This window comes from Bos indicus x Bos taurus, chromosome 10 (genome assembly GCF_003369695.1).
Source record: "Bos indicus x Bos taurus breed Angus x Brahman F1 hybrid chromosome 10, Bos_hybrid_MaternalHap_v2.0, whole genome shotgun sequence".
In the NCBI taxonomy this organism is placed as follows: domain Eukaryota; kingdom Metazoa; phylum Chordata; class Mammalia; order Artiodactyla; family Bovidae; genus Bos; species Bos indicus x Bos taurus.
Window position 1 is genome coordinate 62710150 of NC_040085.1, and position 21679 is coordinate 62731828.

The following is a 21679-nucleotide window of genomic DNA, read 5'->3' on the forward strand; positions in this document are numbered from 1 at the left end:
AACCTCAAAATATGCAGATGATACCACTCTAATGGCAGAAAGTGAAGAGGAACTAAAGAGCCTCTTGATGAGAGCAAGAGAGGAAAGTGAAAAGGCTGGCTTAAAACTCAACATTTAAAAAATGAAGATTATGGCATCTGGTCCCATCACTTCATGGTAAATAGAAGGGGAAAAAGTGGAAGCATGGACAAATTTTATTTTCGTGGGCTCCAAAATCATTGCGGACAGTGACTGCAGTCAGGAAATTAAAAGACATTTGCTCCTTGGAAGGAAAGCTGTGAAAAACCTAGACTATGTTTAAAAGCAGAGACATCACTTTGCTGACAAAGGTCCATATAGTCAAAGCTATTTTTTTTTCCAGTAGTCATGTACAGATGTGAGAGGTGGACCACAAAGAAGGCTGAACAATTAATGCTTTTAAATTGTGGTGCTTGAGAAGACTCTTGAGAGTCCCTTGGACTGGAAGGAGATTAAGCAAGTCAGTCCTAAAGGAAATCAGTCCTGAATATTCATTGGAAGGACTGATGCTGAAGCTGAAGTTCCACTATTTTGACCACCTGATGCAAAGAGCCTACTCACTGGAAAAGACCCTGATGCTGGGAAAGACTGAAGGCAAAACAAGAAGAGGGCGGCAGAGGATGAGACTGTTAGATAGCATCACCAACTCAATAGACATGAATTTAAGCAAACTGCAGGAGATAGTGAAAGACAGGTGAGCCTGACATACTTCAGTCCATGGGATCACAAAGAGTCAGATGCAACTTAGCAACTGATCAACAACACCACCACCAACACTCCCACATAGAGAGTTAATCTCTATTGGACATCCAAAGTACATATTATTCCTTAGAGGTCATTGAGAGTCATAAAAATGTTTCCTTTTCTTAAAGACTTTTCTATATATTTTGACTAAACTGGACATTACTAATATCAGTAGAAACATATTAAACTGTATTTACCTACCATTTATTCATTTTACAGGAGAAGACAGAATTTGCTGTATTTTTCTTGATGTAAAATTGTTACTTATATAACTTAAGAAATATTCTTATATAACTTAAGAAATGTTCCTTTTTGGCACTTCGTTTTTACACTTTGAGACGTATCTTCTAAAATTAGAGAAAATTAGGGGCATCCCAGGTCATGCTAGTGGTAAAGAACCTGTCTGCCAATGCAGGAGATGTAGAGTCACGGGTTTGATCCCTGAGTTGGGAAGATCCCCTGGAAGAGGGCATCACAACCCACTCCAGTATTCTTGCCTGGGAAATCCCATGGACAGAGGAGCCTGGTGGGCTACAGTCCATGAGGTCACAAAGAGTTGGACACAACTGAAGCAACTTGGCCCACACAATAGAAAATACAAAAAAAGAGAGAGAGAGAGAAAATCAGAAGCTTTTCTGGCATCCTATCACATAACACGTTCTGTCTATTTCCTGGACTTCAAATTTGAAATGTGGCACAGTGGATTTTAAATTATCACCTACATGGGAGAAGTCCTAATACAGCCATTGGCTTTGGCAAATTTGAAAATGAGGATGTTAGGGGCCCAGCCCCGCCGCCGCCGCTGCCGCCTCCGCCGCCGCTGCCTCCGCCGCCGCCCGCGAGCTGCGGGTCCCGCCGCCGGGCGTTCGCGCGTCCGAGCGAGCCGCAGTCCGGGGCGAGTCCGAGCGGGAGCCGAGCCGGGCGCGGGGGGCGCCGCCCGCCATGGACCACAAGCCCCTGCTGCAGGAGCGGCCGCCCGCCTACAACCTGGAGGCCGGCCAGGGCGAGTTCGCGTGCGCCCCGCACGGCTACGGCGCCATCGCCGCCGCCCCGCCGCCGCCCTACCCCTACCTCGTCACAGGGATACCCACCCACCACCCCAGGGTCTACAACATCCACAGTCGGAATGTCACCCGGTACCCTGCCAATTCCATCGTTGTGGTCGGAGGCTGCCCAGTCTGCAGGGTCGGGGTCCTGGAGGACTCGTTCACCTTCCTGGGCATCTTCTTGGCCATCGTCCTGTTCCCCTTTGGGTTCATCTGCTGTTTCGCCTTGAGGAAGCGAAGATGCCCCAACTGTGGAGCCAACTTCACTTAAAGGGAAGAGCACACCCGGCTCTCCCACACCCCGCTTTTTCTAATGTAAATGTCGTGTACAATAGCTTTATCTGATGAAGCTAAAAAAAAAAAAAAAAGAAAATGAGGATGTTGTATTCTGACAGGTCTTCCAGTTCCCAAGATCTCTGGGATGGTTTTTCATAACTGCCCCTAGTGGACAGCTGCCACTGTCTATTCAAAGGCTTAGGGGTCACTATCCCGAGAAAAAGAATTGAGATTTAGAGAATGAGCAGAAGGGAATGTGTTAAAGTCTTATCAGATCAGATCAGTTGCTCAGTTGTGTCCGACTCTTTGCAACCCCATGAATCGCAGCACCCCAGGCCTCCCTGTCCATCACCAACTCCTGGAGTTCACTCAGACTCACGTCCATTAAGTCAGTGATGCCATCCAGCCATCTCATCCTCTATCGTCCCCTTCTCCTCCTGCCCCCAATCCCTCCCAGCATCAGAGTCTTTTCCAATGAGTCAACTCTTCACATGAGGTGGCCAAAGTACTGGAGTTTCAGCTTTAGCATCATTCCTTCCAAAGAAATCCCAGGGCTGATCTCCTTCAGAATGGACTGGTCGGATCTCCTTGCAGTCCAAGGGACTCTCAAGAGTCTTCTCCAACACCACAGTTCAAAAGCATCAATTCTTCGGTGCTCAGCTTTCTTCACAGTCCAACTCTCACATCCATACATGACCACAGGAAAAACCATAGCCTTGACTAGACGAAACTTTGTTGGCAAAGTAATGTCTCTGCTTGTGAATATGCTATCTAGGTTGATCATAACTTTCCTTCCAAGGAGTAAGCGTCTTTTAATTTCATGGCTGCAGTCACCATCTGCAGTGATTTTGGAGCCCAGAAAAATAAAGTCTGACACTGTTTCCACTGTTTCCCCATCTATTTCCCATGAAGTGGTGGGACCAGATGCCATGATCTTCGTTTTCTGAATGTTGAGCTTTAAGCCAACTTTTTCACTCTCCACTTTCACTTTCATCAAGAGGCTTTTGAGTTCCTCTTCACTTTCTGCCAGAAGGGTGGTGTCATCTGCATATCTGAGGTTATTGATATTTCTCCCGGCAATCTTGATTCCAGCTTGTGTTTCTTCCAGTCCAGCATTTCTCATGATGTACTCTGCATATAAGTTAAATAAACAGGGTGACAATATACAGCCTTGACGAACTCCTTTTCCTATTTGGAACCTGTCTGTTGTTCCATGTCCAGTTCTAACTGTTGCTTCCTGACCTGCATACAGATTTCTCAAGAGGCAGATCAGGTGGTCTGGTATTCCTATCTCTTTCAGAATTTTCCACAGTTTATTGTGATCCACACAGTCAAAGGCTTTGGCATAGTCAATAAAGCAGAAAGAGATGTTTTTCTGGAACTCTCTTGCTTTTTCTATGATCCAGCGGATGTTGGCAATTTGATCTCTGGTTCCTCTGCCTTTTCTAAAACCAGCTTGAACATCAGGAAGTTCACAGTTCACATATTGCTGAAGCCTGGCTTGGAGAATTTTGAGCATTACTGTACTAGCGTGTGAGATGAGTGCAATTGTGCGGTAGTTTGAGCATTCTTTGGCATTGCCTTTCTTTGGGATTGGAATGAAAACTGCCCTTTTCCAGTCCTGTGGCCACTGCTGAGTTTTCCAAATTTGCTGGCATATTGAGTATAGCACTTTCACAGCATCATCTTTCAGGATTTGGAATAGCTCAACTGGAATTCCATCACCTCCACTAGCTTTGTTCGTAGTGATGCTTTCTAAGGCCCACTTGACTTCACATTCCAGGATGTCTTATAATGAATACCAAAAAAATGGTTTACAGTGTTTATCCCTGGGTAGAAGATTTTGAGGCATTTACTTTAAATTTTCTGTCTCCAGAGATTTTCGAATCTTATTGTATATTTTATTAAAAATTTTTTTATTTAAATGTATTTTTTTAATTTAAAATTTTTATTTATTTATTTTTGGCTGTGCTGGGTCTTTGAAAAAGCAAAATGGCTGTCTGGGGAGGCCTTAAAAATAGCTGTGAAAAGAAGAGAAGTGAAAAGCAAAGGAGAAAAGGAAAGATATAAACATCTGAATGCAGAGTTCCAAAGAATAGCAAAAAGAGATAAGAAAGCCTTCTTCAGCGATCAATGCAAAGAAAAGAGGAAAACAACAGAATGGGAAAGACTAGGGATCTCTTCAAGAAAATCAGAGATACCAAAGGAACATTTCATACAAAGATGAGCTCGATAAAGGACAGAAATGGTATGGACCTAACAGAAGCAGAAGATATTAAAAAGAGATGGCAAGAATACACAGAAGAACTGTACAAAAAAGATCTTCACGACCCAGATAATCACGATGGTGTGATCACTGACTTAGAGCTAGACATCCTGGAATGTGAAGTCAAGTGGGCCTTAGAAAGCATCACTACAAACAAAGCTAGTGGAGGTGATGGAATTCCAGTTGAGCTATTCCAAATCCTGAAAGATGATGCTGTGAAAGTGCTATACTCAATATGCCAGCAAATTTGGAAAACTCAGCAGTGGCCACAGGACTGGAAAAGGGCAGTTTTCATTCCAATCCCAAAGAAAGGCAATGCCAAAGAATGCTCAAACTACCACACAATTGCACTCATCTCACATGATAGTAAAATAATGCTCAAAATTCTCCAAGCCAGGCTTTAGCAATATGAACTTCCTGATGTTCAAGCTGGTTTTAGAAAAGGCAGAGGAACCAGAGATCAAATTGCCAACATCTGCTGGATCATGGAAAAAGCAAGAGAGTTCCAGAAAAACATCTCTTTCTGCTTTATTGACTATGCCAAAGCCTTTGACTGTGTGGATCACAATAAACTGTGGAAAATTCTGAAAGAGATAGGAATACCAGACCACCTGATCTGCCTCTTGAGAAATCTGTATGCAGGTCAGGAAGCAACAGTTAGAACTGGACATGGAACAACAGACAGGTTCCAAATAGGAAAAGGAGTTCGTCAAGGCTGTATATTGTCACCCTGTTTATTTAACTTATATGCAGAGTACATCATGAGAAATGCTGGACTGGAAGAAACACAAGCTGGAATCAAGATTGCCGGGAGAAATATCAATAACCTCAGATATGCAGATGACACCACCCTTCTGGCAGAAAGTGAAGAGGAACTCAAAAGCCTCTTGATGAAAGTGAAAGTGGAGAGTGAAAAAGTTGGCTTAAAGCTCAACATTCAGAAAACGAAGATCATGGCATCTGGTCCCACCACTTCATGGGAAATAGATGGGGAAACAGTGGAAACAGTGTCAGACTTTATTTTTCTGGGCTCCAAAATCACTGCAGATGGTGACTGCAGCCATGAAATTAAAAGACGCTTACTCCTTGGAAGGAAAGTTATGATCAACCTAGATAGCATATTCACAAGCAGAGACATTACTTTGCCAACAATGGTTCGTCTAGTCAAGGCTATGGTTTTTCCTGTGGTCATGTATGGATGTGAGAGTTGGACTGTGAAGAAGGCTGAGCACCAAAGAATTGATGCTTTTGAACTGTGGTGTTGGAGAAGACTCTTGAGAGTCCCTTGGACTGCAAGGAGATCCAACCAGTCCATTCTGAAGGAGATCAGCCCTGGGATTTCTTTGGAAGGAATGATGCTAAAGCTGAAACTCCAGTACTTTGGCCACCTCATGCGAAGAGTTGACTCATTGGAAAAGACTCTGATGCTGGGAGGGATTGGGGGCAGGAGGAGAAGGGAACGATAGAGGATGAGATGGCTGGATGGCATCACTGACTTAATGGACGTGAGTCTGAGTGAACTCCAGGAGTTGGTGATGGACAGGGAGGCCTGGCGTGCTGCGATTCATGGGGTTGCAAAGAGTTGGACATGACTGAGCGACTGATCTGATCTGATCTGATCTGGGCTTTTTTTCCCTCTAGCTGTAGAGAGAAGGAGCTACTCTCTAGTTGCAGTATGTGGCTTCTCATTGCAGCGGCTTCCTTTGCTGTGGAGCACAGGCTCTAGAGCACACAGGCTTCAGGAGTTGTAGCACGTGGGCTCAGTAGTCACAGCTCCTAGGCTCTATGGCACAGACTCAATAGTTGCAGTGCAAGGGCTTAGTTGCTCCACAGCATGTGGGTTCTTCCTGGATCAGGGATCAAACTCATGTCTCCCACATTGGCAGGTGGATTCTTTACCACTGAGCCACCAAGAAAGCCCCTTAATGTATATTTGATATCCAGATAAAATTCAATCTGAAATTAAATATTAATGAATTCATAGAAAGAAAAGAAATGAAGCCAGGGAGGGAGAGAGGATTAGAATTAGGATTAGAGTAGATGACTTCTACCATTTCCCATTAGTTTTACAAATATACCCTACACTATGAATTCGATGACTAGGCTGAGAATAGACAAGATAGTCACCATAGAGAATTTTAGGCCTAGCTTCCAAAATTTTATGCCAAAAAAAAAAAAAAATCTGAATTTGGAGAGAGAATTTTGTTTTCTCTGAGCCAAGAACATTCATCACCAAAATACTTGGCTGACACAAGGCTGGTGTCTGCCCAATGGCATTCAGTTTGACCTTGGTATAGCATCTAATGATAGCCCTAAAACCAAATAAAAGAAGATGCTAATTAAAATAATGATAAAATACTGGCTGCATTGGAAAGTTTATGATCTGTCTACTGCTTTTCCATTTGTTTTGCTCATGAAGACTGCGTGTGGTTATAAAATGCTTCCTCTGTTCTTAGATGTAGCTGTAAATAATGTCAACCTCACATGCTGAAATTTTTAGCTGTTTTTGATCCTCTGTTAGCTCTAAGCTTGGTCTTCTTCACTGATGTTAGGATTTCTAGTCTTAAGGACTCAGAAAAGAGATGTAACCTTCAGTTCCTCTGGTCACAACAGCCCGTAGGGGTCAGCCAATAAGGACGTGGCTACCAAGTGTAATAGGCATTGAGCCCTCTGTCGTCTTGCTGCCAGTGAGACTACTAGATCTCTAAATGCACCATATCCCGACTGTTCTATTTTTTTTCAAAGATCCAGGACCTCGTGTGCTTGCTTGCAGACCAGTTGAAATCTTCTGGTTATCGGTGTCCATTGTCACTTCTGTCTGCCTTCTCCTGCCAGAGCTGTGCTACAGCCGCTCCATTCCCATGCCCCAGAGGCACCATTCACACAGAATACAATGAATCACGCAGCTTGTGGGCCCTTTCTGTACCGGGAGACTGCTCTGACCTCCCTCCCCCTGCAGCTTCTCCTGCTCTTGCTGGAAGTAGCGGGTATCTTACTCTTCTGTGTGGAGAGCTTGGGAAGCGTGCCTGAGCTTTACTCAACAGGCTTGTCTCCAGAGGAAACTGGTTGTGGCTACAGTCCATGGGGTTGCAAAGAGTCAGACACAACTAAGCAACTGTCACTTTCACTTAGAGGCCAACCAATAATTCCTCTGTGTCTTCCAAGAAGTCCAGCAAGTTTGCCTCAAAATGGAACTCCTTAAAGGTTTCAGTGCTAGCCCATTGTCCCTGCAGTAAACATCAGAGCCTGTGGTAGAAGATGTGCAGGCAGGAGAGGCTGGTTGCATCTGTCTGTACTGCCCATTAAAATGTCTCCTTGTGGGCACTGTATTCAGGTCACTAATAAAAAGCTGGACCCTTACTTTCTCTGAGTAGCTCCTGTCATTTCATAGCATGAAAACCCCATGAGTAAAGTTTCTTGGAGAAGGTGCATCTTTAGAAGGGGGATTAAGGGAGGGGAGAAAGAATGTGCTACCAGGGTGAAAGGGAGTGTTTCTGGCCTTTGGATAGGGGTGGGCTACAAGGGAAACATTAGGACTCTGACTGCTGAGGGTGGGAGAAGCAAACCAAGCTGAGAAACCCAGGAAAATTTTACCTGTCTTATGTTTTCTATCAGTTCTTCGCAATGCACATCACATGTGGTGCCTGCACAGACGTCCATCCTCCTACCCCCAGCTCTGTAGGTGGTTCCAGGGGGGTTGTCAATCACTGTTCTCATTTCCTTGGTCATGGAGTTTGGATCAGGATGCTGGCACATGACCCAAGCTGGATCAATCACTGCTCTTCTCTGGGATTCTTGAAACACACCCTTTTCTTCTTGAATGGCAAAATGGCAAAATGGGAGATGTGAACTCAGGGACTGCAGACACCATGGGTCTGGCCCCGAGGAGAAAACTGATTTGTGGCAGGGGAAAATGCAGCTGTCACTCAGAGAAGCAGGGACAAAATGAGGAAAGAGTACAGATGACATTCACATCCTCATCTGAGTTGTTTGGAGCTGTACTGTGTCTCTTTCTAGTAACAGGAGCCAGTACACTTTCTATGTGGCCTAAGCGTCTCTCAGTTGAAGTTCTGGTAATGTACAGCCCAAACACCCTGGCTAACGCCTTACTATGACTCCACTTTTTCCTCCCTTACTTATTTCTTCCCTCTCTAGCTCTCAAAAGTTGTTTAAAGGTATTTGCTCCACCACTTCTGAGAAAAGAAGCTAATTTCTTAAAAATGAGTGACTTGCCAGAGTCAATTCATATTTAACATAAAGAGATATGTAAAGTGCTTAGAATAGTGCTGGGCATACAATAAGTATAATCTGTTTGCTATTATTATTACCGGTAGTAGTAATAGTAGTAGTAGTAGTCAGAAAAGATACAATGGTATATGGTGGTGTAACATGAGAGTATCAAAAGCCCTTCCAGATTAATAGGACTTGGTGATGCATTACCCAAGAAAAACATATAAAATGGTAGGTATGAGTCAATCCACTTTTTTTCCCCACTGCCTCATTTTTGATCTCGTGCCTTAGAAATTCCTGCAGCCAATGACCTGCTTTTGCAGCCTGGCATGTTTCGTTTCTTTGCTCTCCGTGCCTGGAAAGCCAGTTGATTCATCATGTCCCTGGTATCACTTCGTGTAACAACTGCTTCAACTGCCCAATCTGCTTTCCAGGAATACCAGTACTTTGGGAAGGTTGTGAAAATGAAAAGACTAGTCTACATTGCATTTCTTGGCCACCCCTGCCATCTTCATTCCATAGTATATGTTCTCCTATCTGCTGATACAACAGTCCAGTCAGAACTGACGGAAGTCTGTATTTTCAGTCCATTAATTATGGACTCTGTCGAGGATGAACAAAGTTTAAACAGGAAAAAAAGTTGATACCAGGCAATGCAATTTAAAAGTACATGGCATTGTGGGTAAAGTTCAGTATAATCAATCTGCCAGCATGTAATGGTCCACACGCCTTTGGGCTCTGTCCTTCAAACAAAAGTTGATTTGTCTTTTGCTACTGGCTGCTTGAGTAATCCTGGGAAATAAAGAGGTTTTAGATGGAGTCAAAAGGATGTGTCATGATTGAATACAATATTTTATATCTCATGGTCTCCCAGTGTTCACTCATCTTGTGGACCCCGGTGACCACCTTTAAAATGCTTGATGTTTCAACCAATCACAACTTTCTCATCCATATATGTAACAAATAGTCATTCATATTTGAGATGAAAAAAAATGTAGCTCTTCTGTGTATCTTGTCCTTAAATTAAGATCTTTTTGATACTTGCCAGAGAAAACAAGTTCTAGCCTAAGAGTTTATAGAAGCTCTTTGTTACTGGCTAAGAGTTTATATAAAAATACAGAGTAGTATGACAGTTTCTTGTGTTGAGAGGTGTGAGAATCAACCAAAACACTTTCAACTTAGCCCACTGAATGGACATATACTCGTCTTCCACCAGAGTCTTTCTTGTGAGCAAATGACTAGTCAGAGCCTTCCTTGAGCCCTCTGAGTTACCTGGACAGTGCTCAGTGAACTAAACTTGGCCAGTTATGTTCTTTTGAATTCATATACTATATACTCACAAATCCTTATTGCCAGAAGGAAATCTTATGGTGAGGACAGTTTTTGCTCCAAGGCTATCACTGCCATTATGGATCCTATGGGCCACTATCAATTCACTCCCTTTTGTGTATTTCTTACTATGCTGTTTCTTATCTAATCAGTAACCCTCTTCGAGCTTCCCCACTAATATCTGAATATCTTTCAAATGTCACCCAGGACAGTTTTGGCATTCCTGGTATTAGAATTACTTTGGTTTCCTTGTCATAGGAGATGACATCCTAACCAGTGATCAGTAGCAGTCGCTTGAAAGGGGAGCATGAGCAGGTGCATTCAGATCAGATCAGATCAGATCAGTCGCTCAGTCATGTCTGACTCTTTGCGACCCCATGAATCACAGCACGCCAGGCCTCCCTGTCCATCACCAACTCCCGGAGTTCACTCAGACTCATGTCCATCGAGTCAGTGATGCCATCCAGCCATCTCATCCTCTATCATCCCCTTCTCCTCTTGCCCCCAATCCCTCCCAGCATCAGAGTCTTTTCCAATGAGTCAACTCTTCACATGAGGTGGCCAAAGTACTGGAGTTTCAGCTTTAGCATCATTCCTTCCAAAGAAATCCCAGGGCTGATCTCCTTCAGAATGGACTGGTTGGATCTCCTTGCAGTCCAAGGGACTCTCAAGAGTCTTCTCCAACACCACAGTTCAAAAGCATCAATTCTTTGGTGCTCAGCCTTCTTCACAGTCCAACTCTCACATCCATACATGACCACAGGAAAAACCATAGCCTTGACTAGACGAACCATTGTTGGCAAAGTAATGTCTCTGCTTTTCAATATGCTATCTAGGTTGGTTATAACTTTCCTTCCAAGGAGTAAGCGTCTTTTAATTTCATGGCTGCAGTCACCATCTGCAGTGATTTTGGAGCCCAGAAAAATAAAGTCTGACACTGTTTCCACTGTTTCCCCATCTATTTCCCATGAAGTGATGGGACCGGATGCCATGATCTTCATTTTCTGAATGTTGAGCTTTAAGCTAACATTTTCACTCTCCACTTTCACCTTCATCAAGAGGCTTTTGAGTTCCTCTTCACTTTCTGCCATAAGGGTGGTGTCATCTGCATATCTGAGGTTATTGATATTTCTCCCGGCAATCTTGATTCCAGTTGTGCTTCTTCCAGTCCAGCATTTCTCATGATGTACTCTGCATTTAAGTTAAACAGGGTGACAATATACAGCCTTGATGAACTCCTTTTCCTATTTGGAAACTGTCTGTTGTTCCATGTCCAGTTCTAACTGTTGCTTCCTGACCTGCATACAAATTTCTCAAGAGCCAGATCAGGTGGTCTGGTATTCCCATCTCTTTCAGAATTTTCCACAGTTTATTGTGATCCACACAGTCAAAGGCTTTGGCATAGTCAATAAAGCAGAAAGAGATGTTTTTCTGGAACTCTCTTGCTTTTTCCATGATCCAGCGGATGTTGGCAATTTGATCTCTGGTTTCTCTGCCTTTTCTAAAACCAGCTTGAACATCAGGAAGTTCACGGTTCACATATTGCTGAAGCCTGGCTTGAAGAATTTTGAGCATTACTGTACTAGCGTGTGAGATGAGTGCAATTGTGCGGTACTTTGAGCATTCTTTGGCATTGCCTTTCTTTGGGATTGGAATGAAAACTGCCCTTTTCCAGTCCTGTGGCCACTGCTGAGTTTTCCAAATTTGCTGGCATATTGAGTATAGCACTTTCACAGCATCATCTTTCAGGATTTGGAATAGCTCAACTGGAATTCCATCACCTCCACTAGCTTTGTTTGTAGTGATGCTTTCTAAGGCCCACTTGACTTCACATTCCAGGATGTCTGGCTCTAGGTCAGTGATCACACCATCGTGATTATCTGGGTTGTGAAGATCTTTTTTGTATAGTTCTTCTGTGTATTCTTGCCATCTCTTCTTAATGTCTTCTGCTTCTGTTAGGTCCATACCATTTCTGTCCTTTATCGAGCTCATCTTTGCATGAAATGTTCCTTTGGTATCTCTGATTTTCTTGAAGAGATCCCTAGTCTTTCCCATTCTGTTGTTTTCCTCTTTTGTTTTCATTGATTGCTGAAGAAGGCTTTCTTATCTCTTCTTGCTATTCTTTGGAACCCTGCATTCAGATGTTTATATCTTTCCTTTTCTCCTTTGCTTTTCGCTTCTCTTCTTTTCACAGCTATTTGTAAGGCCTCCCCAGATAGCCATTTTGCTTTTTTGCATTTCTTTTACATGGGGATGGTCTTGATCCCTGTCTCCTGTACAATGTCATGAACCTCACTGCATAGCTCATCAGGCACTCTATCTATCAGATCTAGTCCCTTAAATCTATTTCTCACTTCCACTGTATAATCATAAGGGATTTGATTTAGGTCATACCTGAATGGTCTAGTGGTTTTCCCTACTTTCTTCAATTTAAGTCTGAATTTGGCAATAAAGAGTTCATGGTCTGAGCCACAGTCAGCTCCTGGTCTTGTTTTGGCTGACTGTATAGAGCTTCTCCATCTTTGGCTGCAAAGAATATAATCAATCTGATTTCGATGTTGACCATCTGGTGATGTCCATGTGTAGAGTTTTCTCTTGTGTTGTTGGAAGAGGGTGTTTGTTATGACCAGTGCATTTTCTTGGCAAAACTCTGTCTTTGCCCTGCTTCATTCCGTATTCCAAGGCCAAATTTGCCTGTTACTAGCAGGTGCATTAGGTAATCATCAAAATTTTAAGTCCGAAGGCTAAAACTTTTCCTTGATTCTGCCACAGTCTCCAAACTCACCAGGTCTCTCATGGAGACTATCGATATTATAGGGTCAATAAGCTCATAAGCGGAACTTCTATGGTGGTTCAACAGTAAAGAATCCACTTGCAATACAGGAGACGTGGGAGACGTGGGTTCGATTCCTGGGTTGGGAAGATCCCCTGGAGAAGGGAATGGCAACTTATTCCAGTATTCCTACCTGGAGAATCCCAAGGACAGAGGAGCCTGGTGAGCTATGGTCCATAGGGTCACAAAGAGTCAGATAGGACTGAAGTGACTTGGCACGCATGCATGCAAGCTCATAAGGACCCAGTGGGATCTGCTATATTTCTCCTCACTTAAAATCAGTCTTTTCATGTGAAATGTGGCAAATAGATTCCCAAAATATCCCCCAGGTATGGAACAGCTTGCTCAAAATCCAAATAATTCTATTAGCACATTTGTTTTCATCTCAGGGTGGAATCAGAAATGTTCTCAGCTGATTTTTCTAGTCAAGGATAGGCTTAAGATACGCTTATGATTTTTACCAGTCCTTTTACTTGGGTGTGGGCTTCCCTGGTGGCTCAGTTGGTAAAGAATACCCCTGAAATTCAGGAGACTGTCTGCAGCACAGGAGACCCAGGTTCAATCCCTAGGTCTGGAAGATCCCTTGGAAAAGGAAATGGCTACTCACTCCAGGATTTTTGCCTGGAAAATCTTATGAACAGAGGAGTTGGCAGGCTACAAACCATGGGGTCACAAGAGTCAGATATGACTTCGCAACTAAACCACAACCACCACATACTTAGGTATATTCACCAGCTATCTAAATTATATCATATATTCTATTATCTTGTACAAATAAGAATGTTCTTATCTTAAAATTTATGAGAATCGATTTTTTAAGATTTGGTTTAACTATTTCAAATAAAAAGTTATTACTTAAAAAAAGACAGTGGTTATCATGGTCAGATTTCTTCTTACTTATTATCATAAATAGAAGAATTAATGTAGCCCTAAGATAGTACAGTAAAATCATACTGCATTCTGTTCCATGTAAAAGCAAACGGTCTCTGCTTGACCTCTTAGGGTGAAGAGAAGGTATTATTAAGATAATATCAAGTTCAGTCATCACATCCCATTCTTCCTCAGACTGCTTTCTTTACTTTAATTATGGGGTTTATCCCAGAGTAAATGAAAAGTTCTGCCTAACATTTTCATAGCCAAATTGAGTGAAAGTGTAAAAAATTAGTATCTGTTAATACCCTTACAGTCACTGTTTCTTTAATTAAAAGTTCTATTTCCTAGAGTATTTAATATGCATTAATTTGTATGTATAGCTCTAGATTGCCATACTTTTTCTTTGTACACATGTCAATAAAATTGATTTTTTTTAAAAAGTTCTATTTCCTATTGTTTACAGAAAGCCTGAATTATTTAAAATGTATCTTACCTCTCAGCTTTTGTAAATCCAGAGATATGATAAGAGAATCCCATTTAGCATGACAAATTAAAATAAAGAAAAGGGGTTTTTTTTGTTTTTTTTTTTTAACCCTTGTCACCTCCATGATAGTCAAGAAGTTTTTCTTTCATTTGTGGTAATATGCATTCTAGTTAAATATTTAGGTACTGGAATAATCACCATTTATCCACAGAATCTTGTTAGCAGTGTTTTATTGGTCTTTTGCCTCTTTTCCACTGCATCCCCAATTCCCTGAAATAAAGTTACTTTAAACCCTTTTCCAAGTATTTGGGAATTTCCTTGCGATGAGTCTCTGTATCCAGAAGTCCCATTTGTGCTGCTTTAGCTCCCTCTATTGGCTCCATGATTTTCACCAGAGCAATAAATAGCCAAGGCATGTCCCCAGTAGCTCAGCTGGTAAAGAATCCTCCTGCACAGCAGGAGAACCCGGTTCAATTCCTTGGTCAGGAAGATCCCCTGAAGAAAGGATAGGCTACCCACTCCAGTATTCTTGGGCTTCCCTGGTGGCTCAGCTGGTAAAGAATCCACCTGCAATATGGGAGACCTGGGCTTGATCCCTGGGTTGGGAAAATCCCCCAGAGAAGGAAACAACTACCCACTCCAGTATTCAGGCCTGAAGAATTCCATGAAGAGTCGGACACAACTGAGCAACTTTCACTTTCAAGGCATGTCAAGTTTACACTCTGAAAAAAACAAAAAGCTTTGCTCTATTTTAAGTTATTGGAACAGATCCAGAAGAATAAGGACTGTGCTTCACAAGTTTCTTCCTCTTACACATTTCAAGCCCTTACTAATCTCAAACCAGAGATGCTCATCTGATCAATCCAACACTGATACCCCCTTGGTCCCTTGTCCCTACTGGTTCTGGAGTTATGTCATTACTCTCACATCTGCCTCTAACCTGCAAGGTGACTATGGATAAATGTCAAGAGCAGACTTGGATTAAAGACCAGACATCATTTCGATAAAGCAAACAACATTGCAGTCAGGATAAACAATGGAAGTATCTAGGGCAAACAAAGGTATAAGTTTTCAGATCCCCAAATCCTCACCAAGTGGGGTATGTATTTGGGCTTAAAAATACCCTGACTGATCATCACAGGAGGGTGAGATGTCTTCCTTTAGTTTTATGAGATTGGAGTACATTTTGCACATTAACTAGTCTGAATGTATGCCACCAATCACTCTTCTGGGTCTGATGTGTCCAACAATCAGATCAGATTGATCAGATCAAACAATCTGCCTAATCAGAGTTAGGCAGTAAACAGTATGACTACAGAGCTCAGTACAGTACAGAATGCTCAGGCATGAACTCAGCTCTCAGTCTCTCCAGGTAATGTTGTCTATTTTTACTCTTAAACTACAAAACTACATTAAGAGTCAGTTACTCAGACATCTCTGAATCATATTGATAAGTCCTTGCTGCTGCTGCTGCTGCTAAGTCACATCAGTTGTGTCCGACTCTGTGCGATCCCACAGACGGAAGCCCACCAGGTTCCTCTGTCCCTGGGATTCTCCGGGCAAGAACACTGGAGTGGGTTGCCATTTCCTTCTCCAATGCATGAAAGTGAAAAGTGAAAGTGAAGTCGCTCAGTCATGTCTGACTCTTAGCGGCCCCATGGACTGTAGCCTGCCAGGCTCCTCCATCCATGGGATTTCCCAGGCAAGAGCTTGGATTAGCCAAATAGATCCACCTTACCATCTACAGAGACTTCTCTTTGGAGAAGTTCTATATCCTCCTCTGCTTTCTGTTTGCAGCTTCACAGCCTTTACCTCTGCTCCAGGACATCCCCAGAGTTCTCTCTGAGCCTGAAGGAATAGCCACTATTGACCTGAAGAAGAGCCTTTCCTCAACTCACAGAGCTTCCAGTTTCACAGACAGATCTTCCATTGTCTCACTCTTGCTTTTCTTCTCTCTTCTCCTTTGTCCCATAGGGTAATGATACAATGTTAGGTAAGATTTTATACTTTGTGTGACACTCATTGGTGGCCAAAGATTGTCCCAGCAGTGGTCCCATTCCCTGAGAACAGACCTATGTGGGCTATTGCTCTGGGACTCAGGAGAAGTTGTTACAAGGGGAACCAGAGCTTAAGGGAAGACAGATCAGTGTCCACATACCAATTTGCTCACTGAGTATAGTAGTAATGCAACCTTGAGCAAATTTCTTAACCTCTATCTTCGTTTAATCCGTAGAGTGGAGATAATCAGAGATTGCAAATTTCTTGTGAGGATTAAACAAGAGAATGTGCTTGAAACACTGGAACATGGAAAGTACTTAGCAAATGTACATCACCATCATCATCATTATTCTCAAGTCTAGTTCTGCCAGGATAATTTGCCTGGCTACTTTACAGAGGCTTCCCAGATGGTGCTAGTGGCAAAGAACACACCTGCCAACTAAGAAAAGGAGGAGACTCAAGAGACACAGGTTTGATCCCTGGCTCAGGAAGATCCCCTGGAGGAGGGCATCGCAATCCACTCCAGTATGCTTGCCTAGAGAATCCCATGGACAGAGGAGCCTGGTGGGCTACAGTCCATGGGGTTGCAAAGAGTCGGACATGACTGAAGTGACTTAGCATGCACTTTACAGAAACTCTGCAATTTTGGCTTGTCCCGGTATGTTTGGTAGAAGGATGGAATGTTAAACTCTAATAGTAGTTACCCAAATAGTTTCATTTTCCTCCTCAAACTGTCAACAATTTTCAGAATAGCATCACATGAATTCCAGAGCCCTAGAACTTGAGAGTTCTGGTTCCATCTCTGCTATTAGCCATTAATAGGACCTTTGTCTTCTCAGACCCTCAGTTTTCTTAACTGGAAAATGGGAATATACATACTTTGCAGACTTGAGCAGAGAATTGATGAGGTAAGGTGTGTGAAGTTCTTCATATAGTATCTGGTATATTTCAGGGGTACCACAAATGCTGGTCATAGAAGGTCTCAAAGCCCTTGGCTTTCAGCCCCATGGTACTAAAGCCTCTTTCCCTACCTTTTTGGGATGCCTCACGCTGGAATCTGGGACCTGTTCTTCCTACTTTCCTTTGGTAAACTCTGTAGCTCTCCTGTACCTCTTGAAATCTTAGTATTTACATGTATTGGTCTAGTATCATTACATAATGCATTTTTTAATTTTTGTACTGTATTTTGTATCAAAGCTATGAAGGCCATGACCTGATTTCCTTCCCAGACCTAATTCTCAGGCCATCTTTCTCATCTTGGTATATGACATTCCCTTCCATTCAATTCGTTAAATTAAAAATCAAGATCTCTCACATCCTCACTTTTCCTCACCACCTATATCCAAGCCAGGACAAGAAGTCCCATTGACTGTACCATTAAAACATATCCAAATACGTCAGCTGTCTGCATTTCTACCCTTGCTCTACTGGAGCAAGCCACCATCGTTCTGACACAGCGTTGCTATAGTAGCCTCCCAACCCATTTTACAGCTTCTTCTTTTGCTTACTTACAATTTATTCTCCACATCATAACCAGAGAGAGCTTTTCAAGACTGTGAACCAAATCGTGTTCTTCCCCTGCTTGATGTCCTTCACTTTCTTTTCTTTGGCCTTTCAAGGCCCTCCATTTTCTAGTATTACTTGTCTTTCCATTTTCATCTACCGCCATTCTCTCCATCTGCCATGCTTCCGTCACTCTGACCATCCTTCTGTTCCTGAACACCCTCAAGCTTACCTCTGTCTTAAGATTCTTGTACTAGCTACTTCCTTTGCCTGGAATGCTATCTCTCTCTCTCCTGAGCTTCGAGTGGCTGGCTGTCTTGGCATTTAAATCTAAAGTCATATATCACCTTCTTAGAGAGACTATTCTCAATATACCAATCCAAATTATCCACTGTATCACTCTCAACCACATCATCCTATTTCAATTCTCTACAGAGCAAGTATCACTAAGATTTTTCTTATTTAAACTTTAATTTTCTCTCATCCAGTAGAGTGTATGCTCCTTGAAGTCAGAATCCTGAGTCATCTTTTTTGATGCTGACAGCAGCATAATTCTAAGCACAGAGCCTAGAACCTTGCACAGCACAGAGTAAATATTCAATAAGTATCAATAATTTGTCATTACAAATTCCTTGCCTTCACTTTACATTAATATTTAGCATCTCACACCACTAGGGGGCAATATATTACCTAACTGAAATGAGCAAATGGGTATCCTTTTATGCCACTTTCAAGATGAACTTAGATTTTAATCATTAACGTAACAGATATTTATTGAAGAAAAACACTCTCCTTCCAAAAAAAAAAAAAAAAGGAGTATGAAAAGGAAAAAAAAAGTCTTTTTGAGATTTTCAAACTAGCCACCTGGTACCAGCCCAAGAGAAAAAAGTTTGTTTATTCCAAGGTTACAAACATAGTGAAATAATTTAAAATATACTTTCTCTTTAAAGGTGTTATTTCAATTAAAAAAAAAAACACTTTTGATGTGAAATGAGAAAGTATTAACTTGAGTGATATGGAATTCTTTGGGAAGTCAGAAGGAAATTAACCAATATTGTATTTTCTCCATCTTTCACACACACACACACACACACATTCCTGTCACTGATCCAATTTTGCTTTTAAAAGTGAGTGCTGGCCAGTCTCAGGGGAATAGAGATTCTGAAAGGAATTCTCTGTTTTCTATTTCCTTAACACCATTTCATTCTGAGCCTTTCTTTTATGTCTAAGCTTTTAAAGAAAGCAACCTGGTATGTTCAGGAAATGACAGCAAGCAATAAGACATCAACTGTTCCATTGACAAGTCTGCCTTGTGGCCAGAATAGCCTGAGTGACTAACGTCCAGCGATAAGGACCAGGTTTCTATTTCATGACCTGCAGCAGTGCTTGTCACTGGAGGTGCAGAGAAGGTGCAGTCACGCTGCTCTCTCTGTCTGTTGGGTGACCAGAGGAGGAGGCTGCAGAGCTCCCACTGAACTCCAGGTGGCAGCATAGAAATACTCAAGATGAATTTACCTGCGGAGGAACCTATTCCGTGAAGGACTCCCATACTGTTTGGTTGGTCCTAAAAACAGTTTCTAAAACCACATGTTTGACAAAGGAGGTGAGAATACACAACAGAGAAAAGACGGCCTCTTCAATAAGTGGTGCTGGGAAAACTGGACAGCTACATGTACAAGAATGAAACTAGAATACCTCCTGACACCATACACAACAATAAACTCAAAATGGATTAAAGACTTAAATGTTAGGCCAGAAACTATAAAGCTCCTAGAGGATAACATAGGCAGCACACTCTTTGACATAAATCACAGCAAGATCCTCTGTGACCCACCTCCTAGAATAACAGAAATAAAAACAAAAATAAACAACGGGGACTGAGTTAAACTTAAAGGCTTTTAGATAGCAAAGGAAACTATAAATAAGGTAAAAAGACAACCCTCAGAATGGGGGAAGATAATAACAAATGAATCAACTGACAAAGAATTATCTTCAAAATGTACAAACAGCTCATCCACTTAATACCAAAAAAACAAACAACCCAATCAAAAAGTAGGCTGAAGACCTAAACAGACATTTCTCCAAAGAAAACATACAGATGGCTAATAAACACATGAAAAGATGCTCAATGTAGCTCATTATTAGAGAAATGCAAATCAAAACTACAAAGAGGTATCACATCACACCGGTCAGAATGGCCATCATCAAAATCAGTTCAGTTCAGTTCAGTCACGCAGTTGTGTCTGACTCTTTGTGACTCCATGGACTGAAGCACACCAGGCTTCCCTATTCATCACCAATTCCCAGACCTTACTCAAACTCATGCCCATCGAGTCAGTGATGCCATCCAACCATCTCATCCTCTATCGTCCCCTTCTTCTCCCGCCTTCAATCTTTCCCAGCATCAGGGTCTTTTCAAATGAGTCAGCTCTTCGCATCAGGTGGCCAAAGTATTGGAGCTTCAGCTTCAGCATCAGTCCTTCCAATGACTATTCAGGACTGATTACCTTTAGAATGGACTGGTTGGATCTCCTTGCAGTCCAAGGGACTCTCGAGAGTCTTCTCCAACAATACAGTTCAAAAGCATCAATTCTTCTGCACTCAGCTTTCTTTATAGTCCAACCCTCACATCCATACATGACTACTGGAAAAACCATAGCTTTTTCTAGATAGAACTTTGTCAGCAAAGTAATGTCTCTGCTTTTTAATATGCTGTCTAGGTTGGTCATAGCTTTTCTTCCAAGGAGCAAGCGTCTTTTAATTTTATGGCTGCAGTCACCATCTGCAGTGATTTTGGAGCCCCCCCAAATAAAGTCTGTCACTGTTTCCATTGTTTCCCCATCTATTTGCTATGAAGTGATGGCACCGGATGCCATGATCTGAGTTTTCTGAATGTTGAGTTTTAAGCCAATTTTTTCACTCTCCTCTTTCACTTGCATCAAGAGGCTCTTTAATTTTTCTTTGCTTTCTTTCATAAGGGTGGTATCATCTGCATATCTGAGGTTACTGGTATTTCTCCCGGCAATCTTGATTCCAGCTTGTGCTTCTTCCAGCCCGGCATTTCACATGATGTACTCTGCATATAAGTTAAAGAAGCAGGGTGACAATGTATAGCCTTGACGTACTCCTTTCCCTATTTGGAACCAGTTTCTTGTTTCATGCCCAGTTCTAACTGTTGCTTCTTGACCTGCATACAGATTTCTCAGGAGGCAGGTCAGGTGGTCTGGTGTTCCCATCTCTTGAAGAATTTTCCACAGTTTGTTGTGATCCACACAGTCAAAGGCTTTAGCATAGTCAATAAGGCAGAAGTAGATGTTTTTCTGGAACTCTCTTGCTTTTTCTATGATCCAACAGATGTTGGCAATTTGATCTCTGGTTCCTCTGCCTTTTCTAAATCCAGCTTGAACATCTGAAAGTTCATGGTTCACATACTGTTGAAGCCTGGTCATCAGAAAATCCTCAAACAATAAATGCTGGAGAGGGTGTGGAGAAAACGGAGCCCTCTTGCACTGTTGGTGGGAATGTAAATTGATACAGCCACTACGGACAACAGTATGGAGATTCCTTAAAAAACTAGGAATATAAGTACCATATGACCCAACAATCCCATTACCGGGCATACACCCTGAAGAAACCATAACTGAAAAAGACACATGTACCCCAATGTTCACTGCAGCACCATTTACAGTAGCTAGGACATGGAAACAACCTAGATGTCCATCGACAGATGAATGCAGAAAGAAGTTGTGGTACATACATACAATGAAATATTACTCAGCCATTAAAAGGAACACACTGCAAGAGTTCTAATAGGGTGGAAGAATGTAGAGCCTATTATACAGAACGAAGTAAGTCAGAAAGAGAAAAACAAATACCATAGATTAACACATATGCATGAAATCTAGAAAGATGGTACTGATGAACATATTTACAGAGCAGCAATGGAGACACAGACATAGAGAACGGACTTATGGGCACAGTGGGGAAGGAGAGGGAGGCACGAATGGAAAGAGTAAGAATTTGCTGTTTGCCACAGTGCTTTGTAACCTGGAGGAATGGAATGGGGTGAGAGGTAGGAG

At 42.2% G+C, this 21679-nt stretch overlaps 1 protein-coding gene across 1 annotated transcript; it reads left to right on the forward strand.

Annotated features, from left to right (window-relative positions):
- Nucleotides 1-1583: 1583 nt before the first annotated feature.
- LOC113899524 (brain protein I3) lies at nt 1584-2142 on the forward strand. The gene has a single exon (XM_027552832.1). The coding sequence runs from the start codon at nt 1705-1707 to the stop codon at nt 2077-2079; it is 375 nt and encodes a 124-aa protein (XP_027408633.1). The 5' UTR covers nt 1584-1704; the 3' UTR covers nt 2080-2142.
- The last annotated feature ends 19537 nt before the right edge of the window (nt 2143-21679 follow it).